Source organism: Xiphias gladius, chromosome 16, assembly GCF_016859285.1.
Source record: "Xiphias gladius isolate SHS-SW01 ecotype Sanya breed wild chromosome 16, ASM1685928v1, whole genome shotgun sequence".
Classification (NCBI taxonomy): Eukaryota; Metazoa; Chordata; class Actinopteri; order Istiophoriformes; family Xiphiidae; genus Xiphias; species Xiphias gladius.
This window is the reverse complement of record NC_053415.1, coordinates 11,688,958-11,716,218: the sequence shown is the minus strand read 5'-3', so window position 1 is coordinate 11,716,218 and position 27,261 is coordinate 11,688,958. Positions and strand designations below refer to the sequence as shown.

The 27,261-nt window shown below is 38.7% G+C and overlaps 1 protein-coding gene across 2 annotated transcripts; it reads left to right on the top strand.

Moving 5' to 3' along the window:
* The first annotated feature begins 632 nt into the window (after nt 1-632).
* Nucleotides 633-24,541, top strand: ikzf2 (IKAROS family zinc finger 2). 2 transcript variants are annotated; one of them, XM_040147677.1, is made up of 9 exons: nt 633-765; nt 2,109-2,194; nt 3,747-3,793; nt 11,169-11,270; nt 15,030-15,221; nt 16,336-16,503; nt 20,080-20,217; nt 20,879-21,010; nt 22,069-24,541. In XM_040147677.1, exons 3-9 carry the CDS (start codon nt 3,766-3,768, stop codon nt 22,878-22,880), a joined length of 1,572 nt encoding a protein of 523 aa, XP_040003611.1. In that variant the 5' UTR covers nt 633-765; nt 2,109-2,194; nt 3,747-3,765; the 3' UTR covers nt 22,881-24,541. The 2 variants fall into 2 exon arrangements, with proteins under 2 accessions (XP_040003611.1, XP_040003612.1); XM_040147678.1 differs by lacking the exons at nt 15,030-15,221; nt 16,336-16,503.
* The last annotated feature ends 2,720 nt before the right edge of the window (nt 24,542-27,261 follow it).

The following is a 27,261-nucleotide window of genomic DNA, read 5'->3' as shown; positions in this document are numbered from 1 at the left end:
TGTATGTTATGTTCATATCGGCACAGGCATTGTTATCAAATTCTTTTTTAATTTTCAGACATTGATCTTGAGGTTGCTGTCATCCAGTATCGACTGAACTCTTAGTATAGTAATAGTCATAATAGCCTGCATTCTTGACAACACAATATTACAGCATGTGCAATTAAATTACATATTTAAAAAAAAATCATTACAAATTTGGCAAATAACTGCGATAACTGAAAGTATAATAATTCAATGATAAGTGTTATAAATAGCTACTATATATATATATATATATATATATATATATATATACACACACACACACATACATATATAAATGTTCTTTATACTGTATGTCCTTGGGTACACTGTAATCCCTATAGAAATACTTGAAGAGGATGCCACTCATGTTTTGTCGGCAGATTCAACCTGGCTACAGCCTTCGAAATAAGAGGCCCCCTGTAACCTAATCGATTGCCGAGCAGAGCGGTAGACTGGGTCCATGCTCTGTGATCCGTTTCTCTGTGTCAGACCAACTTCCCAGAATAGCAACTCGGGCGGGTTGTCTTGCTTCTCGGCGCTGCTCTGGGGGAGATGGAGGAGGAAGTCAGTGGTGGATTTAACAACTGTTGCTTTTGCTGCTACTGCGGAACCAAACTACCTTTCAGTCCGCGGTGCACGACGCCTGTCGGGCTAGAATGAAGTCTATTCCGAGCCGAGGCATTCAGTCTGGATCAGTGTGCAAGTTCATGGGAATATATAAACTCCTACGTGTTTAAGGTAAATAATAAAAGGGGGAGAAAGAAACACAAGTGCATGGATCGGTTTTTCCCGTGTGAACTAACCATTCGGTTGCCGCTTTAATATGGCTATTCAATATCACTCGACCATCAGTAGGCTGCCGACGCTTCAGACCTGCCAGAGGCGCATGTCTGCAGCAAAGGCAGACAAGGAGCGTCTGTCTGATGAATGGAGAGCCAGACGGGCTCCGCCGTAGACTGCGGTGATCGGATAACCTGTTGAATCGCAGCTGCCAGTCGGCTCCGAGCCACGCCGGGTACACAGCCGGCAAAAAAAAAAAAAAAAAAAAAAAATCACTTAACACGAGAAACACGGCGCGTTGCCACAATAACAACAAAAGTCGCTTCACCGTTTTTGCAGCTGATGGTTATTTCCAGAGGTGCTCTGTTGCGTGCCAGGTAAATGCTCGGTCCTCACCGTTAATCTCTCTCCACCTCTGCACAACAGAGTTCTCCCACCTTTTTTGCTGCCAACCTGAATATGCATTCGGCGACCTAAAGTCATGGTGCAGACATACTAGGAAGTAGTGTCAAAGGTGGCAGGCCTGTCAATTGAGAAAAGGGGGGTTGGGGGGGTCATTTTAATTCCTAAAACATCGGATGGGGCCATTCACTGTCCCTGTCTAGCGTTGGTTGCAGTGGCTTTTCAAAAGGTGCTGGTGGTGGCTGTGCAGCAGTTTACCCCACCGTTGTATCTTTCACTACATCACGTTACCCCCCCCCATTCCCCGCAGCAGCGGTTACAACGCGCCGTCAGGACCTTGAGTCACATCTCCATAACAGCTTTTCAACACTGCCTGCCCACGGATTTCCAGTCCCTCGGTTGTTGAAAATAGCTTGGCTGCTCCCTGCCGCAATGGCTAATTCCTTAGGAACCGGTGGATCCAGTTTGATCCATCCCTCTCTTTCTTTCCCTTACCAACTTGTTGAGTCTCCCCCCCCTCAGTGTTCCTATTGTAAAAAACAAAAAAAAGTTCGCCGTGAGCGGCTCAGCTCGTAAGTTGTGTGACTTCTGATGAAACGCCGCCAGTGTGAACCGAGCGAGGGCAGAGCTCGATGGGACGGTGTCGATTCTGAGGTGGAAAACTCGACGGGAAGGTCGCGGAGGAGGCTTTGACGCAGCGACAGTCACCTGTAGGACTCTATAGATGCGCTCCTCCTAAACTTTTCTCTGCTTTTCTGAACTTGCTCGGATGAATGTTCAGATGGTTCTCATGTTCCTTTCATTGGACTCTTGCTGAAATTGATGAACTTTTCTTTTTCTTTTCTAGTGCGAGATCACTGGACGAAATAGGTAATTTTGACTTTTATGTTTCTTTAAAGGGAGGTGGAGACAACTTACCACCACCCCCCCCCTCCGTCCTTGACTGAAATTACCAACTAATTTTGCACAGGGGAGACACTTGAAGGTAATTATGTGAATCCACCTTTTTTTTCTGTGTATTGTATCTTACTTTCTTGTTTTGCTGTCACTTTTTACTTTTAATTTTAGCTTTGAAGAAGTTGATCATAGTAATCACCAGAATCTAAAACAAATGGTTTTCCAACTTGCTGCCACTGTAAAGAGACCAAAAGTTTGCTGCATGTAGCTACTGAGGGAGGCTCATTTGAAGAAGTCAGACTATTGAGAAAACTGCAGCTGGCTCCGAGAGTACCGTCATCTTTGTTACACAGTAGACTGCTATTAGAAAATAGCTCAACAAGAAGAAACCGAATAAGGATGTGGGGCATTCTGCATTTGGCCTGTAGACGTTTATTCTTCTAATGAAGAAAGGGTTGAGCTTCATGTTCTTCAAGGAAGCCAGCATTTGTGCTGTGGCACCATAAACATGTATTGTGTGATCAGACTCGGTATTTAACAAACCGATAAAAAAAAAAAAAATTACTTTATACAGTATGTCTTGATTTCAACAGATCTTCTACTCAACGATAACAATGGGTTGAGGGATAAAGAATGACCCAAACTTTAGCTTTCGATTAATTAAAATAAGACGTACAACATACAAGTAATTTATGAATTATGTACAACTTCAAAGGTGACCGTAGGCACCATATATTAATAACATGTCCATTAATGCTCAGAAAACATATGAAGTTTAAAAAGGAGATGCGTGTTAAAGTGTTTCTCTGCACAGTTGAATGCCTTGTGTGTCATTTTAAGTTAATGTTATTTGCTGTGGCAACTGTCTGGTCAGTCTAATACCGGTTTTGCACAAAAAAGTCTAAATGTAACTCAGTGAATTTTAGTGATTTAATTTCCCCCCCTGTTTTAAATTTGTAAAGCACTGCAGCTATTGCTCTATCACTGTAGGGAGTGTGTACATTTATACTTCTTTTCTTTTGCCTGTTTTGAGTGGGAACACTATGGCTAAAATAATCAATTGCATCATTTCTGCCTCGATAAAAATCTCAAATATAATATATAAACTATAATTGTGTAATTTCATAGAACGCAGAAAATTCAGAGACAGTCCCAGCTATGATTTAACTTCCATTTGGACAAGAATGTGTTTTCTGTAGAACATGAAACTAAAACATTGCTGTTCACACATTTAAAATAGTTTAGAGCGTAGCATGCTAAATATACGAGACAACTTCTCCAATAAGAAAACTGCACACACCAGTAACTCTATTGTAATGGACCTCTGTAAAACTGGAGTTGATGCATCTAAAGCTGCTTAGGTGCTGTAAATTTGGGTATTAATGTAATTTTAAACTAATTAATAGTTTTCAGATCCATGGTGTTTGTGTGAATACTTGATCAAGGTTAATCCTGAAGGTGCACACCATTGTTGCATTCTATTTAACATGACATATAGCTCAGGCTACACAGCTTTTGAAATGCACACATCCAGTTAAATAAATCCAAAATTAAGACAAGAAATAAATGCATACGTGCAAAAAGCCTATGTGTTACAGTAGCGTAAAAGTCACAGTGATATTTCTTTTTGTTCCCTGCAGCACTCCCAAAGCACCTGAAATGGAGGCTCCCGATGGCTACTGTGCCAGTAAGTCCTCATATTGCTTACACATTAAAAATCAATGCACACTGACAGTCACTGACCCACACTTTATGACCAAGCACAGGGTTTATAGAATGCATGGAAATGTGTGTCGTGTTTTGTAGAACTGATGATGATGACGATAATGATTGCATACGTTCTGTTATGTTGATGACGTTTTGACGTTATCAGTTATTATTAATTATTTTGACCTGACATTGTTTCCACCTTTTTGATATAATGTTGATTGAAAAATCAACATTAGAACACTATAAACATTTCAGAGGGATTTTCCCCTAGTGCAGCCTTTTCCTGTTCAGCCCTTAAAGGTAGAGAAAACGAAGCATTAACAACATCCTGTTGAATGCAGCAGATACTGGATATGCACTTTGTGGTGCTCCATTGCCCTTTGCTGGTTTCCTTTGGGCAGGTCTCTTGAATATCTTCCCTGCCCCCTGGTATTTTGCTTTGGTATTCTTATCTGAGAACAGGTAGCGTGTTGTTGATGACATCAGTGGGGACATTTAGGTTCTCCATTGGGGGTTTGTGCTTGTAGGAACAATTGGCAGGCAGGGTAGGGGTGTTGGTGGAAGAAGAAATGGAAGTTCTTCCTCTCCTTGTCCATCTGTGGGTAGCTTCTGAAACGATAGCTTTTAACAAGCACAAGTCTGTTCCGTTAGCACGAAACTGCAGAAAGCACACATCTTTGTGAAATGCAACCATTTTTATCCTAATTGCTCCCATGTATTTTACTATATGCTTAATACATTAGCAAGGCACTGTTGACTATGAGAGATAAATTAGGTGAAACGTTGTACCCGTTGTGACACACATCATCATAATCTTGAACATAAACCACTCTACTCTCCCACACGCACTACTAAATGCTACTTCATTAAATCCTACCATCCATTCATACATGCAAGCATATTCTTCTACTCAGTATCATAGAAAACACAAATATACTTTCATAGTCACAGTATCATACATCCGTAGTCTCTCTTTCATATACAGTAAAGCTCCTATACTCACATTGTACTCATCCAAGATAGTATATGTAAGACAGAACAATAGTATATGTGGTGTGTTAAAAAGAATAAAAAAATATATTTGACAGAAAAAGGTTGTTTAAACTGTATGTGAAGTAAATTTCAAATGTAGCACGAAGACCTGAGTGGGGTCAAATTCACCCCAGGAGGCACAAATTCAGGCAAAGACGCATCAAAAAAAAAAAAAAAACAAAACATATATATGTGTGTGTGTGTGTATGTTTACATATATGTATATATATATATATATATATATATATATATATATATATATATGTTAAGTGATAAGTGTTAAGTGATATATCTATATATATATATATATATATACAGTGTCATGAAAAAGTTCGGCCCCCCTCGTCAAAATTTCTGTTACTATGAATAGTTAAGCATTTAAAAGATGACCCAAAGGTCTTTTGAGATCTATCCACAGATTTTCGATGATGCTTAGGTCGGGGGACTATGAGAGCCATGGCAAAACCTTCAGCTTGTGCCTCTTGAGGTAGTCCATTGTGGATTTTGAGGTGTGTTTAAGATCGTTTCCTATTGTAGAAGCCGTCCTCTTTTCATCGTCAGCTTTTTAACATACGGTGTGATGATTGCTCCAAGAATTTGCTGGTATTCAACTGAATCCATTCTTCCCTCTACCGGTGAAATATTCCTGTGCCTCGTGCTGCAACACAAGCCCAAAGCATGATCGATCCATCCCCGTGCCACACAGTTGGAGAAATTCTGCACCTTATTTTAGCCTTCTCCTGATTTGTGGGCCCATGGTTGCTTATTGTTGGAACAAGGTTTGAAGAATCTGAGTATTAATACAACTTTGAAATTTGGCCCCTTCTAGTGATGAATGTGAACAAGCAAAAGTTATCTAAGAAGTCAAATTTCTTTGGGTACCCAAACTTTTATATGGTGCTCCTTTCCTTTTGTTTTCACTCTAAAATTGTACAAAACAAAAATAATAGACTCATTTTGCTTAAAATGTTGTAAAGAATGTTTAATCTTTTACTTTATGCCTTTTGGAGATCGGTTCATCTTCTGCTCATTTAACTAGTCACAGTAACAGAAATTTTGTATGTATATACACTCACTATATATGCTATATACTCTATATATACAAAAGCATGTCTCTGAAATGGAAATAAAAAAAAAATTGGCAAGTTTTATAACTGGGTGATTTCGAGACTGAGATTGGTACTTGCTACTTGCTAACAGTCAAATCTGGTAACACTGTTTACGAGTCCAGTTCATGCATATATAGAGACACAAATAGAAGATGGATCTGGATATTAACCTAATCAAAAATCGTTGGCTTTGAGACCAGTCAGACGCTGAGCTGCCAAACACACAGCCACCCTACACACACACACAGTCTTTGTGTACTTTACTAGCTAGCTTACAGCTAACATCTGTACAGTTCTTACATTGGCTGTTTGGGACAAAAAAAAAAAAAACATGGACTGAAAAAACTGGAAAAAAAAAAACTTCAAGTAAGGCCAGATGAAAATGTATGTATGTGGAATCATATGTTCCACACACAGGACGGAAAATATTTGAATTTGTATAATAATTGTGTGGGAGATTACTACTATTTTCATTCATATATAGATACTATTATTGTCCATATGTAAGAGAGGATAACAGTATCTGTGACTCAGAATAGAAGTATGAGACATACAGCCTGACAGTGTATAAAATTATATGTGATTGATAATAGTTATGGTTTCAATCCCTGACCATCATACAGCATTGTATAATATGTGTATGTAATATATAACATACACATAAAGAAGAAGTCAATGTAAAACTTCTGGAAATCCACAACAACTTGGTTAATGCGCTGTTGTCGGTTTTGAATGCTCCCCGTAGCCCAAACGTTGGTAGCAGCAGGTACAAGCTTTGTTTTTAAGAAGGCTGATCAATAATCAAGAATCAAGAATTTAAGCTGCCTTCCTGTTTAATCAACCAACCTTGGCTTTTATATAAACACTCTTCTCACACTATTATTCATAACCACACGAAAACCACACACTGTCTTTGTCAGTCATTCTCTCTCCCGTAGGTTATCGTACTCTCACAAACAATTGTACTTTTTCACACACATCACCACTTTTCATATGCACCATTATGATTTATCACATATCACATGTCATTTTATCTCACATACTCATTGTCTCCTAGTTACATCATGATAGTAATTCACACGCATGTCATTCTTATATCATTTCTCTCTCAGAGAAATGATATATTTTAAATCTTGCTCGCACACATTCTTTTTTAAAGGAAATATTTGTTTCTCATTCTTACTCCTGTAATTCTGGCCAACAAAGTGTCAGCATTTATCAAGGATAGTTATAAAGTTATCCCATTTCTACATGAAAAGACTTAGATAATTTGATCGTAGTTGTTTCCTAGTTACTCAAATTTTTAATTCAAATTTGCCTTATTGGTATGACCACAATTAAAAATGGTTTTGCAAAACAGGTTTCAAAAGGTTTACAATGTAGGAATAATGATTCACAATGTAATAAAAAAGGACAAGAAATTGTTTATGATTTACTACACTACATGCACTATACAACACTAGTGTATACTACATTGTATACTATAATTAAAGGAAAATAAATAATTCATTAAACATTAAACAAATTCAGTAATATATTGCATTAATGATATACTTAACATCATGCAGTCATACTCAAAAATAACTGTCATGACATTCTGAAGTTTTGGAATATACGTAGTTGTCCACTTGGTCATTGCTAACATTAACAAACTGCTGTTAAATCATATCAAACAGGGTAAACTCGCTTGATATCTGACGGCCATTCCCTAAAGAAACCTTTTGACAGCTTTGCATCTTAGCAACTTGAGCTGGTGCTAGTCTTACAAACTGACATAACAAGGTATACTTTCTCACCCTCCAATCCTGAAGGTCCCGATTCAGAACTTCTAAGTTGATAACCTTAAAAAAAAAAAAAAGGTGATATACGTTAAGGGTTAACTGGGAGATTCTACCTTCTGTTTATGATCCAGTCATTAGTCACTAGCCCTTGACAATTATGCTGCTAGCAGATAAATACATTTCTGACACTTGCCTGATGCAGTTAGACTGTTTTTTAATAGAAATAGTCTATTTTCGTTTGATGTCCTGATTCTTGCATAGTACGGACAGGTGCAAACATATCCTGTATTATTTACAAAGCTAGTGGTAACCAACTGAAAAGATAAAGCAAATTAAAAACAAGGAGCTGCCTGAGTAACTCTCATACCAGCCACACAACTGATATAAACCTTATGGCATTTTATCCAAGCACAATTTCAGTTGAGTACATATTCAGTTCATCAGTGTGATTTCATTTCATTTACTTTTTTTTAGTTTGACCAGCTCATGTAATAAACATGAATTAGTTTCAGTTTATAAAATTTGCTGTTGACAGTTACACCAGGCAGTGAAGCCAACAGTTACATATATTAAGAGGGCATTGTTAATAATGTAAATAATATATAAGTATTATTTAGTGCTTAAATAGTAGTGTAAGTGAGGGTGTATGATTGTGAATATAAGAGGGTGTAGTAGAGTAGTAAGAGAAGAGTATAGTGGTGTATTTGTGAGATTATGATGGTGATGTGTGCTTAAGAGGAAGTATGATTTTTGACCTAAATAGTCCCTCATCTTCCAGACCATTCTGGTTATTATGATTTTTGACAGTCACAGATCATCAGAAGAAGCATATAATTTAAGAGTAGTTATCTGCAGAGGTGGACTATAGCAGGTTTCGCTCCTCTCTAGGTCAACCCGCCATTCACAAATATAGATTACCACAAATGGAACACACAGTGGACACCAGTGCACTCTCTGGCTTGGCAATTAACAGCAGGTGCTTCTGTAATACTTCTGAAATAAGGTGGTTATCACAAATTAAATGTCTCACTAGTATTTTCAATACTATATCTTATACTTGTTAAAAGTAGGCGAATGAATGTTCTCATTTGTCTGTCTGTATATTTTCTTGTTCGCTAGGTCAGTGGTGTGTGCGTATTTGTGTGTTACGAATCTGTGTCTTAAGGAGGGTTTCAGGGATTGACAGGAAAAACCAGCTCCCATACTGTGTGTATTCATGTCTCTCGGAAAAGAATCTTATTCAGTTCCTCGTGCAGCTAGACATAAGGGCTGTTGAACAATTTTTTGTGGATCTTATTCACTTCTACTATCACAAGCAGGCAAATGGAGCTTGACCTAATTTAGTTTATTTTGGTTATATAGCTCTGTCATAACATATTGTTGTTGAACCTAGATGCCATTTACAGTAAAATAACTTGTGCTGTTTTTTCAATATGTTGCAAGACCAGAAACTGAATGGACTCTTATTGGATCCCTGATGGCTCTGCCTTAGAGGCTATGCATTCATTTGGCGTCAGCAATGAAGTCAGCATTTATCACACCTACAAGTTTCATGTGTACACATTTGTTCCTTTCCATTTGCCAGCACATTAAATGATCCCAATTTGGTGTGTTACTCAAACTACCTTTCCCCCGTCAAGTCTCGGCTGTTTAATATCCTGATCTTACTGATCGTACAGAATTGACTCAGCAAATGCGGGGCACCAACGCAAAAATTTCAATTTGATCCATGCAAACATATGTGTGTGGTTTAGTGCATTTTAACCCCTATTCAAGTTCATAACGTATCAATCAGTTTTTCTAACATCAGAGGTTTAGGTGTGGAAGTGCATGTACTTCGCTATCTGTGTAGGTGCATTTGACCAGTATAAGCAACTAGATGAACATAATGCAATTGTGACTTCTGCCTCTGACCAGGACCAGGACTCTTGCCCTTTGAGGATAAAAGTCCCTCTTTGATGCCATTCTTTATGACAGAGAAGACATCGTATTGACAGAATTTTTCATGAATGATATTTTAATATTTGACCCACATTATTAATGTGTGGATGAATTTACCTAGGCCCTTTATTTAAAAAAAATTAAATGTTAAAATCTTTAATGGTGGGTTCTCATTTTAGGATTTTGAACCCAGGCAGCCTAAAACTATTAGTTTAGGCCTGAGACAGTCTTGCCATGGTGCTGCTAGGCAGCTGTCAGCATCTGCTACAGTAATGGAAAATCCGTCATGACAAATCTGGGCCACTCCTGTCTCCAGCACGGCACTGCCAAGGGATAGCCAGCGTCCGTCACCTGAGATTTCCTCAAACCCCAAACTGTGCAACCTGAGCCCAGGCCCAGGGATTGTGTCATGGATAACGTCTCTCAGTGTGCCCCACTCAGTGGGGCTGCCATTACAGTGGAACAATACCACACAAGAGGTTGTCAAATTTTGAGGAGCCATCACAACAAGAGGAGATCTGACACAGATTTCTTTTTCGTGTATGAGGGATTATTGCAGACATATTCAGCAGTGACAAATTGGAACAAGGCTGTCTTTGTAGCTGTTTCATATGCAGCATGTAGCACGGCCCTTTGATTTTTACTGAAACTTCCTCAGCTACAGCTATTGCTACTTCAATTTTAAAAGCATGAGGCAGTCTGGAGTCTTCATAATGCATGCTTTCCAGTTTTTCATAGTTGCCAGTATGCTTTAGGAAAACCTGTAATTGTGCTAGTAGAAAATTATGGCTCACTGTGGTTCCTAAGGGATCTGACACCTGGGTCAGCAGGGGTGTTTGCCTGTTGCCACTGTATTGTTCTAGTGACCCTGACAGGGCCGGGGTGTAAGGGGATAAGGGACCGGTTTGCTCTCCCTCTGAGTGGACACAAGGCTATCCATAGCCTGGGTTTTGTACAGACTGCTGAGAGGATGCAATCTGATCCAAATATGCTGGACATTAGCATCCCATACGTGAATAAAGACAGTTTAGTCAATCGCCTTCTGCGTTCTGTAGTGTGAAGTCTATATTGACCATTCGGGTTAATCTTAGAGGGAGATCTGAGAGGGATAAAATTATTCTTAATCTGAGATAGAAAGACCTAACACAAGGATGCTGTATTTAACGTGAAGTGTTGGCTTAGCTAGAAATTTGATCCACTATTATTCATTTTAACTGAGTTTATATATGTAAACACACTTAAAATGTATAAAAGTGAATAGACCCACTATATTTCTCAGGTTAGGTGTGGTATCATCACAGTCTCGAAAAATGTATCAGTTTTCAGAAACAACTGTTTCTCATTTGACTACCATTAATATTTCTCTTCATCCTCCTCTGAGCCCCCAGTCCTTGACTTTATTTTTCATATAACAGCATTATATTTATTATACTACACTACAGTATTGTACATCACAATGAAGATTGCTGTATTTCTGTTTGTCTCCCAGGTAACGGCCAGTGCTCTCCTGGTAAGGAGAACTCGAGAATGTTGGCGGATATGTCAACACCCAATGGACAGACAGTTCCTCAGGGTCCTAATTCACCCAGTGGTGAGTGCTCAATCAATAGAAACATATTTGTGTCGTCTGCCAACAGCTGCACTATGCACACATGCAGTTTCTCCTTTAAACAAATAGACTCCAGTGTTTCCAACAGTATTAGAATTCATTTGTGGTGGTAGCTGACCACCACGGGGTTAGGGTGGGGGGAAATATTCGAAACAAATTAATTGGACAGCTAATCACACTGGTCCGACTGTTCAGCTCTCCCATGTCTGTTTTCTGAAGTTTCTAGGCACTCTTATTTGCTAATAACTCTGGTCCAGGCTGTTTTTGCGCCTCCTCAGGATGAACCCTTTTGAGTCTTTGAAAATATTTTTCACAATTCATCTGGATTGATGGAGCAAACATTCAGCCTCTGAGTTGAAAAAATTAACATTAACATTAACCACTTGCAAAAGCAGTTGATATTGACTGGCAGCTATGCCAGCTGTCTTCTCTGTGGGGAAAACCCAACAACAATCCTCCCTCCTGTGCATGATCATGTTTTGATGCACATTGTGCACAGAGAGGAGGGGCTATTCACAGACGGGTCCATTGTCAATGGGGGCTGAGCAAATCAGTGTGCTGCACTTAGCACTACAATGAAATAAGGTTTTACCCATTTGAGATTACAAAAACAAAAAATAGAAAAATCAAAATGCGGCGATCAGTGTGGTTATTGTTATTGTATTGCCGCAAATAAATCAATGTATGAGAAACACTGAACTCACTAGATCAATGAATTATGATCATTGTACTTTACTCTTCTTTTGCTAAGTTACTGTTCATGAAACTCAACTCTTTCACAATAAAAGCTTTCCAGTGAAGGAAGGATCACTGTATTTCCCCTGAAATACAGGGAGGGAGGCTATTAATGTGAATTACAGTAGATAGAGGATGTGGTTGCATTTGTTGAGTCAGGAAATTGTGAGCACATTAGAAAACAGGAGCTCCTGATGGTTGGGTAAGTGCCTTGCATGTTAGCTTGCCCCCATCAGTGTATATTTGAATGAGTGAATGAAGGTCAAAATTCAAAGTAAAGTTTGCATAAAAGCACTATAAGAATGCAGTCCAATTTCCAGAAACAAGGAATAAAGTTCTGTCTCAAATAAAGAATTTTAGATTTACAAAACGAAAAAAAAAATGTTACCGTACAAAAATGTTGTGCTGTATTGCACCTTGTACCATATCACTCTTGTTGTACTGTATTGCACAAAGTGCCCAAAATTTTTTTTGGTTGCTTTCATTGTATTGGCCTGATGCCTCAGATTAGCTCCAGCTATGTCACTGTGAGGCAGCAAAGTAAGAAAAGGGGAAACAACGTATTAAGTGAGACAAGGGAGATGAGTGAGAAAAAAGGAAGCTTGTTTCCCACAAGTTTAAAGATACAGGGAGGTGGGCAGGCCGATGGTTTTCACAGGGAGATACTCTTCACCGATAAGACCTGTTGTCATCCTGGAAGTTGCTTAACATGATTTGCCATTTGAGGCTTAGTTACAAAAGAAGGGCTGCATCACATCATCTACTGAAAATGAGCATGAAGCACCGTGCATATATCAGTGCCAAACTCTTAAACTGGCAAGTTAGAACATAAACTCGACAGCAGTTGTATTGTGAACTCTGTCTGGTAATAAAAGGTAAATGAGCAGAATTACACCCTTTGGGGCTAAAGTGACAATTTGACTGGTAAGATAATGACAGAATGTCTTCTTCATAAAGATGTGTTGCTTCCAGTCAACCTCTGAATCAATTGTGAGCTTTACCTCAGATTCTCTATGGATTATGGAAAACTCGCGGACGAGGGGTGTAAATAAACTAAATACTGCTTTGTCGTAGCAGCCCTTTCAAGTGCATCCACTGACCACTGTATGCTTGCAACTCTGCCAGACTGGAGCAGACAGATGTAAAGATGCAAGGAGCTGAATAGCAAGGACGTTCAGATCTGCTCCGTGTTGCCAGGATACAGCTGTTTAAGACATGGCTATTGATATAAGTGTTGTGCACAAACTGTGGCATTGGAATCATGCAGTATAAGTTTAAAGAATGGAGTTGTTTTGTAGAGATTTCTCTCTATAGTCTATAAGAATAAAGAAAGGTTTCCTGAATTTCTAAATTTCTTTTACTGCCTTCTGAGAGTTAAAAGGATGCAGCTCCAAAGCCTGAGGGGACAGTTGATGGATGCAGTCAGAATGGAGGCTTTAGTAAAACAACCACATAAACACACACTGGGATTATTGCCCCTGTAAATCCCAAAACAAGATCATCAGGTTCAGTACGTTTCGCTTGGACAGTGCCCAGACATTTTTCTGCACCTTGTCTTAGGCCCCTTTCACATGCATTTTTACCCAATAACAACACCAAAATTAAATTTTTAGTGTAAGATGCTCCAAAAATTTGCTGGCTCATTAACTAGTATGATTCTTAAAGACCTTCTGTCACAGCTGTATTAGGAACAAAGTTACAAAGTCAACTTTATTATAGGAGACCGAGCTGAGTCAAGCTGAGTCAAGCCTAATTCAAATGACTAAAACTGCTTAATCCCTGTTCTTAGTCTGCAAATTCTTTTGATATTGTTGCATATGACAGATTTACAAAGTCTTAGCGACTATAAAGATGACCTACTACATTCAGCTTGATCACAGCATTCCTTTTGTAAAATGGTACATTTGATTGTTTTGCATGCATGTTAATGGCTGGAAATGGGGTAAATGCCAAGACAAAGGAACCTTTTCCCTTACCTAAGAAGAAAAAATTTAGCTGCTTTGTGGCACTGTTAGTGTTCCTGTGGTAGACAAAAAGATGCAGGTCTTGCTCATCTATCCTAACCTGTCTCTATCTAATGCGATCCATACAGAATAAGAACATTATGAGTTAATTGATATACCCAGCATTGTTGACTTGAGAAGGAGCTGCTGTAAACTTTTTTTCTAGTTGACTGAAAATGTTTATAACATGTACAATCCAAGTCATTATTGGGCCAAGACTGGAGGTGAACGAAACTGTGTGTAGCTGTGTATGTTACGTGTGCACTGCTATCTACTGGAATATTATTTTTGTGTACAATTACATACTAATTGCTGACTGATAACTAGAGACTGGTAAATAGTTTCCCGCCACAACCACCCACACACCCACACACAAAGGCACGCGCGCACGCAGACGCGCGCGCACACACACACACACACACACACACAGACACATACAATTATACAATCTTTTGCTCTTGTCATCCAGCTGGTCTCCTATTGCTAGTCAGGTGTTCTAAGCTACAGAGCCTCTGACACTCCCTTCCCAGGAACCAGACCAGCCTGTTTCTCTTTCTCTCTCTCTCTCGTCACCATGTCCATCCATCCTGTTGCTGCCTATGAGCTGAGTTGCTAAGTTACTAGGATTCCCCCTCCACATGCCCATTTAATGATATATTTTACACAACTAACCCACTTAAGTCAACATATCTCCATTGCAGATCAACCCATTCTACATCCTGAGAATAGCACAGTTCATCGCAGGCCTTTACAGTCCAACTCAATACTACAGAGGCTACTTAGGCTCCAGCCCTAACCTCGTTCAACTCCATTCATTGCACATCAACACGGACCATTTTACTATAATCTAGTTTATGCTTGACCAAGTCACACAACCCAGGACAAACCCAGGACCAACCTAGGCAGGTTGAAGCACGTTTATGACTCTCCCATAAAACCTGCAATATCTGCATTTGACACTATAAGCTGAGCTTCTCAGGATTGCTGTTATTTTGTTTTACAGAACTGACAATTAAGCAAGAGGAAGAAACAGTGGAGGAAGGTGACAACAGAAGCACAGCACTTGAAGAAATAAGCAAAACAGGGGAGGAAGGAGTAGTATTGGAGGAATCTATGACTGGCAGCCCAAGCAACGTATTGGATGGATTATCTGGGCCAAATGCAACAGCTGATGCAGGAAGTCGACAAACAAATGGTACTAGTCAGTATATTTCCAAATGCCAGGCGTGTAATGCTGCTGTCTGGTATAATTGTCGCAAATTTTATGAAGATAGTTGAGAATTAACCATTGAAATCAGGGCGGTACGCATGCCCCCTCGCCCCTTTAGAGTGAGGCAGAAAGCATTTGGATTTCCCTCGATAGCGGGTGTGGAATGTTTTGTTTTATTTTTTATTTTTTTGTCTTATGCTGGAAGACAATAGCTTAGACATAGAATTATTATCAGGGAAAAATATCCTTGGAATCCCCCGCAACCTGTTCCAATTGACGCCATGACTGCTCTGGTTGTCACAGCATTAGGATCATGTTTCTCTTTTCCATGTGGCTGTAGATTAAAAGATTTGCTATTAGAGCAGACGACAGTAATCTGGCACAAGGCAAATTAGAAGTGTGTACTTAACTACATCATTCCACGAAATAAATTCCACCACACATTCTTTGGGAAAGATAAACTCATGCCCACTCACATTCAGTACTATGGAATATATTGCGTTATTATGTGAAATATCCACAAGTTTAAGTAGTACAGTCACTTTTTTTCAGTAAGCAGTGTACAGTAAGTACCACTGATGTCTTCACATAGATGTATGCAGTACCCATTTCAACTGGTGTACGTATCTTTGGAGTGAAGCAAACATTGGGAGAATATGCAAGTTCAATTCAATCTAGTTTTAGTTTGAGTCAGTTAATTCAGATTCAATTTAATTCATTTTAGTTGGAGTAATTTCAGTTTAATTCAATTTAAAACACAAGTGATTTTTTTCAGTTTAGATGAACACAGGGCTGTTCACTTTAGTTTATACTGACAGATAGAGAAAACAGTAATAAGATTTTGAATGAACAGGTGTTTTGTTTCTTGGTTTTCATTTGTAACCATCTACTTGAAGTAGTTCAAGGCGTCATATGTCATGTGAGGACAATCCAATAGACATGATATTTCATTTATCAAGTCAGCCGCTTCAGCAGTTACAAAAACAGAAAAGGTAAGAGTTCAGTTAGAGACAAAAAAGTGTTTGCAGGGTTGTTGATACTTTCTAAAACATCTTCCACACTGAGTGTGGTATTGACTTCCTGTGCCTGCCTCTATCAGGTGACAGGCCGTTCCAGTGCAACCAGTGTGGTGTCTCATTCACCCAGAAGGGAAACCTGCTGCGACACATCAAGCTACACACAGGCGAAAAACCCTTCAAATGCCCCTTCTGTAGCTATGCCTGCCGGCGGCGCGATGCTCTCACTGGTCATTTGCGCACTCATGCTGGTAAGACTCCTTCTCAACCTCTTCTCTTCTCTTTTTACTCATCCACTTCTGTTACCCAGAAGAGACTTCATTAATCAGAAGTGCTTCAGAGATCGGGAAAAAAAAAAAGAACCCATAATGCTTTTAATGCTGGGATTGACTAAGTTTATATTTAATTAGAGACAGACCCCTGCTAAAATATATATTTTTTTCCCAAATATTATGCTTGTGTTACATGTCCACAGTCCTTCCACTGTTACGAGTGCCTACCAATCCCAGTCTGCCTCTGGCGTCAATGTAGGAACCTGGAAAAATACTTTGTTCATTTGGACATCAGTGATATCAGGACTAAAATATACAGAAAGTCAAACCATGTTCATGTACCTCAGGAGGGATGTAAAGGCCCTTGCCTGGTTCAACTTAATGAAAGTCTTTGCGAGAGACGCCATTTTTCCATTTAAAAAAAACAAACAAAAACTCTACAGGCTGTTTCTTTCTTCTACAGCTTTGTGTGGCTGTGTCTGCTTGTGTGTGAGCTAGCAGAACTACCGTAGACACAGAAGCCATACATGCTGGTTGGTGACTCTGTCTTGTATTGTATTTAAATAGATGCAATAGTGTTTGTGTGTTTGTGTGTGTGTTATAGACAGCACTGTGACCGCTTTGTGGTTAGGTACCAAGGACATGCTGTTGTTTAGTTGCTTGACTCAATAAGGAGGCAACTATCTGTCTGTTGAGAAACACATGGGGAGTATTGGCTGTCTCTCTCAACTGTAACCCACTTACCTATCACAGAGGATGTTCCTCCCCCCTGTTGCACCTTTGAAATTAAGGTCAGACAATGCTGTCATTTCTACTTGCGATGCTCCCATGGGTGTTTGGGTGTGCATCCATATGTTTGGGTTCATGTTTAGTGTTTGTTTGGCTGTAATCTCCAGCAGAGTTGTTACTGAGATACTTTACATACCTTACTCATTTCTTCACATTTCTCAGTATCTATTTCTCCACATCTGTCTTCCACCATCAACCATGACGATTCTCCCATTTTCACTTCCTAAATTGTTCAAATTAATTTGTTTGTCACACCCCCCAACCCTTTTTCCTGTAAAATCATGAGAAGTGAATTACACCTCTCTGCCTCTGGTCATTCAGTGGGAAAATTGAGGAATTTAAAGTTGCTAAGTTGTTCTGTCCTGACTCTGTTTTAATTCACAGGGACTGAGTACTCACTACTCACTATACTTTGGGTGCTGCAAACCTGGCAGCTTTGGCCCAGTGCCCTGCCAGGAAGAACAGCTGTAGCCAAAAGAGGGAAATAAAGCATTGAAAGAGAGGTTCAGGCCAGGAAGAATGTGAGACTAGATTGAGAGCTAGAGAAGAAAATTACAGCAGCACAAAACTGTATTGCATGTGGTTGCAATCTATAAAGCCAGGTAAAACGTTGGAACACGATATTTTACTTTGAGGCACAGTTGATTGGTGAAATGACAATTTCGGAAAATCGGGGCTTGAGAGGCAAATGATTTTACACATTGTAAGACAGAAGATCTAAATTAAAGCAAGTTCCCGTTTATTAGCCAAATACAATCAGTCATGTGAGTCTGGGTGCACAGTGTGGACCATTTGCATGAATAAGAATAGCAGCTGAAAGGTGGATTCTTCAGGTCCATCCAACATCTGCACAAGGCCGTGTGTGGGTGGTTATATACGTAAATATGAAAAAGTAAGTCTATGTTGTGAGTGTGCGTGAGAGTGTATAAATGTGAGCCACTGAGAACAAGGGAGTGATACTTGATTGAATTCTGTCTACTCTTCTGTTATAGTTTCACAGCTGAAAAGCAGCAAAGCAAAGAGATTCCATGATAACGTTTCATTTAGAACTTACTCTTTCACTACCCAAAATGAATATCCCTGCCATGACCTTGCCAGTACATACACCCACACTTTAATAATATTGAGACCCTTTGTCATTAGCCACCACTTTTTTTTCTTTATCTGTTCATACTCAGAACCCCAGTTTTGAGTTCTGACATTTATAGACCACAAAACTACTGAAAGACAGATACAGCTCAAAACCTATTGTCATTCCACATCACTCACACTCACATCAAAAAAGTGCCTGCTGATGTAAGATTGGCCATGACTGGCCATGTCATTCTGTAACAAGTGGGTTTTGTTTCACTCACACAACTCATCAAGACATAGTCCAGGGAAGAAAATTTAACATGTACGGCTAAAGGAATATTCAGCTCTAACAAACCTGTCTTCTTGTGAAACATAGTAAGTGTTTTTTTTTTGTTTTTTTCTTTTTTAAAGAAAAAGAAACTCAACATCTCCTATGGGAGAAAGAGTACTTACGTTCACGTGTAAACTATCACTTACCTCATAATGTGTGTTTGCTTGTGTGTATGTGTGTGACAGTCTTCATGCCTCAGACTGAAACGAGTTTGGTTTCTCTGTTCTCACAGCGTTGAGAGCACTGGATCATCAGCACATCTTCTTCTAGTAATAGCTGTCACCATTATGCCAGTGAATGTCTTACTACATCACATTGGTAATGACAGTGTCTGGGTCACATTAGCATGCTTATGTGGCTGCCAGTTCACTCACCCCAGTCCCTTTATGAGTCATTACATTAGTTTTGAGTATATTCTACCACAGGACACAGACCTATTTCCTCAGCAGTGTCTGCCTGCGTAGGATTCACTTTAATGCAGTATGTAGCAATTTTTTTACACATTTTTAATTCAACTTTTACCGCAATATGGAAACGGCTCATGTAGTTCCATTGTACAAAGGTGGTGACACTGGTGACCTTTATGACAATTATTGGCCTACACCAAGCTGTTTTGTATTTCTAAAATTTTACAACCACTGGTCAACTGTCCTAGTGGATAATGATGTCTTTCAACCACAGTAGTCAGGTTTAGTTTAATGAAATATCATTAAGATTAGTCACTTGATAATTATAAATAAACTAAGATAAATTTTGTGCAATTTCTTTGGGTATTTCTCTTCTAATAACCATCCTTCTTCTTCTTTTGTTCACGTTTTAATGCATGTCTTGTTTCACTAATCCACTGATGCACTGATCCATTGATTAAGTGATAAAGCAAGTTGGATGGAAGGATAGATGGGCTGATGGCTTGGCTGAGATAGATGTAAAGGATATGTCTTCATCTTTCCACTTGTCTAGGTAGGAAGGAATTGAATAAAATAGAAATGGCACAATGAATCACACTCCACCTCCATAGCAGTTTAACATTGGAGTTAGTTTCCTACCGCCACCATGGGATGCGTGATCAACTCCGCTATTCACTCATGCTTTGCCACAGTAGTGGGAGTTTGCTTCATGTTTCAGAGACCAAAATGTTTTGAACTGCAGGCTTCATGGTGCAGCTATCTCTGTCGCCCACAACTCGTCTTTCTGTCTGGCAAATGTGGTGTGGAATTCTCACACTAGTAGTGGAAAATCCATGATCTCAGAGGCTTGCTTCTGGTTTGTTTGTACTACTGACTGTTCACAGTATTTACTACTATGTACTGTGTGCAGTGAATGAAAATAATATGCTTTCCCTTGAATATCTTCTTTTTTAGTTGGAAAACCACACAAGTGTAACTACTGTGGACGAAGTTACAAACAGCGGACATCTCTGGAGGAACATAAAGAGCGCTGCCATAGTTACCTTCAAGGTATTGGCTTGGATCCGACCGCCAGCTCCATTCCTTACACAGGTAAATTGTTTTACTAAATCTGAAACCATGAAAATGAATGTGGCCTAGTATGTAATGGAAACAGTAATACAGCACAATGAAGTGCATCATGAAAGGGGGATCTCACAGGAGAAAATAATTACGAACGTGTACACTCTGTACTCTCTTATTAATTATTAATTTATTGGAATTAATGAACTTGTGTGTATTAATGTGTGTGGAAGAAATCCATTAAAAGAAGAGTGAAAGAAAAAAAACATGAAGCGCTTAAATAATATACGTTACTACATTAATACATAGGGTTTTGTGGTTATTTATTTACTATTTACTCAGTTTTTTACTGTGTTCATAACTTTGTGCAACTTTTATAATTTATGTATAATTACCTAACTGCTTAAATAGTGCATTAATTCAATCATTCATTCTTTAAAGACATTTAACACAAACAACATTTCCTATGGGATTGGGAAAATCTATGAGGTAAGGGTAAACTGAGATTATGGATGAATTTCAGGCCATCATTAAAAAATGATAATGTAAAGCTGGAATGGTCTTAAAAGCTAAATTCTGATTTCCTTTTCATTGTCACATCCCCCAAAAAGTGATCTGTAAATTTTAGTACTCTTACTGCCCAAATGTGCTCTTGCCCTTTCTAATCCCCTTCCCTTCTCAACCTTTCAAGGTGAGGTTCCTAAAGAGCCAAGGCCCATGGCAGAGGCCAACACCATGGCTACTTTTGATCGGCCGCCCGTTATTGAAAGGCTGCATAGCAACGTGGGCAAGAGGAAGAGCACCACACCTCAGAAATTTGTGGGTGGGTATTTCTAACATAGGCAGGCGGTCAACGGATTTGTCTACTTTAATATGAACTCCATGAGAAGTGGCTCGATGTAGAGTATTATTTAACTTTATTACATTTCAATTCCTCAATTTGCTTTTTACGATTCTGATGTTAAGATAGTGGTTGAAAATGTTTTAGTGTATTGTATTCTTCACTGATCAAGTACCATTGCAAGTCACAAATATGTTGTCAAGTCAAATTACATTTTGATGAAAATGTTTTTTTTCCTCAACTGGAGTCTGACTCGTCAGCGTAAAAGGACCAAGTATATACTGTCTGAGTAATGTGAACTTAGCTGCTTTGCAGGAGTCTTAAAATGCATTAGTTTGATTCTCATCATGTAATACACCTTGCTACTGATTTGACTTTTATGCTAATAGAATGGAAATTATTAACTTACTTAATTCTTTGTTTTTGCGCTTACTTAGTTTGAGTTACTTTTTCCCATCCTACTCAGAGTTGGATCATACAACATTATATAATGTCACACAGTAGCCCTGCACTACTTGTGAGCACAGATTTTCTTTCTGAATTTGGTTTTATTTGCCACACTATTAGAAAAAGAGTTTGAGCAAGCTAGAGCAAACGGATGACTGAGAGGCGAGGAAATGTTTTTTCACTCTGTGGTTAGGTACACCTGTAACTTTGCCATTGCTCTTATCGAGAGAAAACAGCTCACCGCATCCCTGTTCTGGAGGGGTTAAACAGTGCACTAGTAGATGGATGGGGCTTTCCACACCATTAGACTCATAAACACAGAACACCAAGTACAAAATATGAAAAACAAGCACCAAAATATCAGCAAGGTATACATTTGACAGGCTAGAAATGAAATTTTGCGAAGTCAAACCATGCTTATATTCGTGCATATTATTTGTCCCTCTCGTTTGTAGCTAAAGCAAGAGTGTTTCCATCCTTTCATGCTCTTGCATCCATATTTATTATCTTTTGTGTCTTATAACTTGAAATTGGCATCATTTTGTTAAATCAGTTAATTCCACACAGTCATAGCACTACTCTATTTCATCCAGGTGAAAAGCTGGTTCGCTACAGCTACCCTGATATAAGCTATGAGATGGGCCTTAAATATGAAAAGCAGGCTGAACTGATGCCAGCCCACATGATGGACCAGGCCATCAGTAATGCCATCACATACTTGGGATCGGACACCCTTCGGCCCATGCTCCACCATCCAGGTCCCCCTCTCTCTATGGCCGAGATGATGCCCATGGTCAACCCGCTCTTCCACCATGTCTTGCCAATGGGCCAACGAACAGAGCGTCCAGGAAGCTGTGACACACTGCCACCACATCCAGCTCAGCCCCATGACTTCCCCAGCCATCCCACCTCAAATGGCCCCACTGCTTTAACCAGGCAGGGCAAGCCACCCCAGTCAGGGCAAGAGGAATCTCCCAACAACAGTGGAGCTGACTCTGCTGACTCAGCTCGCAGCAGCCCTCAGGAGCGGCTGGGCTACCATGGGAGCAACCCCCCTCCCGGCCTAAGGTCTCGAGCAAGTCCGGCAGTGGTCTATTCAGGTGAGAGGGTGACAGAAGCATCACCAAGAAGTGGGGCGAGAATGGGGACTGGACTAATGCGAGTGGCCCCAGAGAGGCCTGTGAGCCAGGAAGGTGTGCGGGTATTTGGACGAGAGGGCCAGGAGTTGCGAGCATTCCAGTGCGAGCACTGTCGGGTGCTCTTCCTGGACCATGTCATGTACACCATCCACATGGGTTGCCATGGCTACAGAGATCCACTGGAGTGCAACATCTGTGGTCACCGCAGCAAAGATCGCTATGAGTTCTCCTCTCACATAGTCCGTGGCGAACACACTTTCCAGTAAGAGGATGGGTAGGATTAAGAGGAAGACAAAGAAGGGAAAGGAGCAATAGCCTGATATCCATCCTTATCCCCAGAACTCTGACACTGCACAGTTGAATGGCACTGTAGACAAGTGTAGCACAATCAAAGACTTCTTTTTAAGCTACTTATTGTGAATCGGAACAGTTTAACAATCATATGAAGGTATGGGCCAAAGACACATTTTCTACATATTTAATTAATAATTATATGTAGTGGAAGGAAGATACGTTTTTTTTTCTCCCAAAATGTTCATGAATGTTGTAACAGAGCAGCTGTCAAACAACTTTGACTAGTTTTTCCTTTTAATCTTATCTGGAAGTCTCTCCTTTTGTCCTTTACCCTTCACCACCTTGTAGGCTCAATGGGGTGGATATAATAATTAAAGTTTCATTTTAACCAGATCGAAAGTCATCACTAACACCAGTGGCACAGATGAAGCATAGGAAGACTTCAGACAGTCTCTAATTAAAAAAAAGAATTATAATAATGATAATTACTACAATTCATAGATTCTTTCGTGATAATAGCAGTATGTACTGGGTTGGAATTCATGTGTTCAAAATCATTCAGGTCATGTATGTTTAAGATATTAAATGTATTGAGACCATTTAAAATGCTTGCTAAAAAAAGACCCTACAAAGAGTCATGGGATTGCAATGGCCCACTTTTTTCTTTCTTTTTTATGTCAAAGACATTGCTAAGGCCAATAATTCTCAATGTTTTTCCTATTAACAACGGTATAATGGTATGGATATATGTTGCTGTGTGTTCTAGCTGCAAGCAATTTGGTGTCCATTGGATATGATTGCCAGTGGAGTTTGTGCCTGTACATTACTACCTAGACTGTAGTATTTAAAAATAAACAGAAATCAAAACTCCAGACTCTCCCGATAATGAAGACAACAACATACCATTTTTTGCAACTTTTAATCCTGATACTATAAATATAAGTTAAGAGAACTTGGAGGCTTTAAAAAGAATCTATGAAGAGAAGTGTCAATACAAGTAGCAAATCAATGTGTCAAGAAGCAAAAGCAAAAAGTAGTTTTACAAGTTTACATCAAAAATTTGTAAATAAATTATGGCAATTGTAAATGTTTTTCTATCCAAAAAAAAAATACTACCAAATGTAACTAAATGTTACACAATTTTATTAGTGCATATTATCTGTAATTTATATCTAATGTATAATCTAATTTATGAAGTTTTAGCTGAAGTGTAGAAAGGCTGGATAGCTAGCTGATACCAGAAAACTACATTTTTAACAACCGTTTTGTAACATTCAAATGATGTCTTCATTGATGAATTTTTAAAATATCGACTGACATTATATTGTTGTATTATATTAGGTTATATTTCCTGCGAGAATGAGTTGCTTAGCTTTTACTCACACCACCAATGCTTTTCTGATTCTCACTGGCTGGTAAAGCACTTTGTAACACTAGCACAGGAAAAAAAACAAAAAACAAAAAAAACAACTTTCATGTGGTGGCTTGTATAATTTGTAATATTACAAGAAGTCCTGTCAAAAATAGACATCTAAATAAATTAGTTCAACCAATTTTTGAAAAATGTAACCCATTTTATATTAGATTATTCTATGATATTTTAAACACATTGACTTATACATGATGTGTTATAAAAAAGAAACATTTTCTCATGGAAATTTCACATGTATCTGAGTTTGTATCTTGCAGATTTGCCAATTTGTAAATAAATGCAAGATTTTTTTTTTATTGTATTCATATGCACAAGGAGCATTTCAAATGCAAATGTTTACTTTACTAGATTACTAAGTATACTGAAAGTTGCAAGTATAATACATTTGGCATTCATTAATCTAATAAATTTATAAAATATACATTTTAAATTGACATGCATATGTAAATCATTTTATTTACATTTCATGAGACTGAATTTGGTGCTTGTATTAGGACCTATTTCTCTCCATAGAAATCAGCCTCTATTCCGTTTGCACTTACAAGGTAGATGTATGGATCATGAAACAAAATCACACTGGAAGGAAAACGAAAAGCACACAAATGGTTCTTGTCAGCCCCATAACCTTAAAAAGTTCTGCCATGGCCATCTTTTTCTCATCTTTTTCCCTTACAGAAAATTATTAGATCCTGATGACTCATGGGTCGTGTTGCTTGCAGTGTTAGCACACAGCTATATTGCTGAACTTTGAGTATCAGAGTTTGTTTGAAACTGGCAGACTTCCACATTGACAGTCTAAAATGGCAGAGGGTGGTAAAGTTTCCCCTTTGATGACTTAAAGATCTAGAAGTTGTTTAACTGCCCATGGGAATGGATACGACTGATGTACCTCACTTTATGCTTTAGGCCTGTCTTTTTGATCTATTCCACTTTGTGATTTAGGCTGGATGGGTCTGTGTGTATAAATGTAGAATAAGTGTTGTGCTTTTTTTTTTTTAAGGGTTTGGGGCTTGGGGATGGGGTCAGGTGGGTTCTGCATTATTGGTGCTGTTTTCGAGCACGCTAAACACATGTTTATATGTCTGGTTTTAATGGCATCTTTCATTCGATTTGTATGTCATGACAAATACAGGGAAACATCACAGAGTTGCTTTGTCCATGCCACCTTCAAATTTTGCCTAGCACAGTTTGAACGCCTAAAATGTATTGCATTATGGGAACTGAGGGAATTCTTGATGTGTATGTCGTGTTGGTTTCCTTGTGTAATATTATTAACCTGATCTTGTTTGAATCAGGCTGCTCATTCTCTGCTCTTCACAAACACCATTTCAAACACACACGCACACATACACTAACGTCTTCAACTTTTTCTCGTTCTTTGAATATTTCTCTTTTTTCTTTGGCATAATGTGGCCACATTCACGTATGACCTTTTACAAAGGGAATCAAGAACGAGCAAGAGGAAAAGTGAAAGAGGTGTGGTTACCACATAGGACTACTCTAAAGGCACTTCCCAAAACTGTAGCATTCTAAGTCACCTGCTCTAACATCAAAAGCTCATGTATGCAAAATGTAAATGCTGAGTAGGGATTGTCACCTCCAAATCTTTTGTCCATCATCTACAGTGTGTTGAGTACAGATTTTGATCAGTAAGAACAGTAGCAGCTCCTCCATGGTTACTGTTTCTGCCTGTGAAAGGACTCTGATATGACTGTGCTTTGTACAGTTGGCCATGCACTTTATGTCCATGCACTGCCCCTAGGCAGCATTGTTTGCTTGTTGTCACATTAAAGTGTAAGTAGAGTGGAAACCATCACTGACCGAACACAGGTTAATCTTTTGTTTTAAAAAAAATCAACGGAGTTGCACATTGGAAATTCAGACTTCACGTAGGTGTTGCTTTGCTGTCTGATGAACAGGTTATTTTTTATAATGTCAGTACTCCCAAGAAGTTTGGAATTATTAGTTTCACACTGGTCAACTTTCTAACATCATAAACATTTTTATTATTCTCTAAGGTTAAACTCAGTGATCTACTCATCTATATTCAATTTCTACTTCTAATCAAAAGGCAGCTTTTTCTCTGTTTACATGTTGCTTCTCTATTGTGCAACTGGTGCCCAGCTAGCATAAAAACGTACTGTCTGTAAAGTATTGGCACTGGAAATCGTTTACACCTCGCAGCTGTGATATTTACGCTATACATTCCTCTACTATATTATTCGTGTATATATTTATTATCTGAAAGCCTTATCTGTTTACACAGGGGTCCTTCTAAAACAACATATCCTTTTAATTAAACAGACCAGAACAAAATCAAAATTTAATTATATACATATATACATATATATGAAGCAGCCATATGAACAAAAAAAAAAAAAAAGTAAAAAAGGTCTTCTGTCAGCCCTCCTTGTGAGTGAGGAGTTTACTTGAAAATCAAAATCACTGGTATTGTTTCAGATTGTGGGGATGTTTTTGTAAATTTTGAAAGTGAGTGTGCTAAATGTCTATTTTTCTGCTGAAATGTTAATGCAAATAGTTTTGTGAACTTTGTGTGTTTTTTAGGTTGAAAAACGTTTACAAAACTATAAAAGACAGGGTACAGGTGCATGGTATTTTTTAAAAATTAATATATGAACAGTGTATATTTTGGCACTGAATATTGACAATATCCAAAAATGTGTGCTGATTGATCATCTCTGATGTTGATAACAACTTTCTGATGTGAGGGCTCTCAGGTATTTGCATAGGATGTGTATTTTTATGTCCTGAAATATGTGGTTTATTTATCAAAAATGCACATTCATTGAAATTCTTTGGTAATTTCTCTTGACTTAAATCAGTCCAGTACTGAATGTGGTGAAGGAAGTTGGAGGATTGTTCAGCCCTGTTTTTCAACGTCAATGACAATACATGATGAC

Bases quoted from the DNA above. Each gene is read 5' to 3' on its own strand.
- ikzf2 (XM_040147677.1), top strand. From the start codon at position 3,766: ATGGAGGCTCCCGATGGCTACTGTGCCA. The intron at 11,271-15,029 runs GTGAGTGCTCAA...TTTGTTTTACAG, and splicing joins GGGTCCTAATTCACCCAGTG to AACTGACAATTAAGCAAGAG. The intron at 20,218-20,878 runs GTAAATTGTTTT...CAACCTTTCAAG, and splicing joins CAGCTCCATTCCTTACACAG to GTGAGGTTCCTAAAGAGCCA.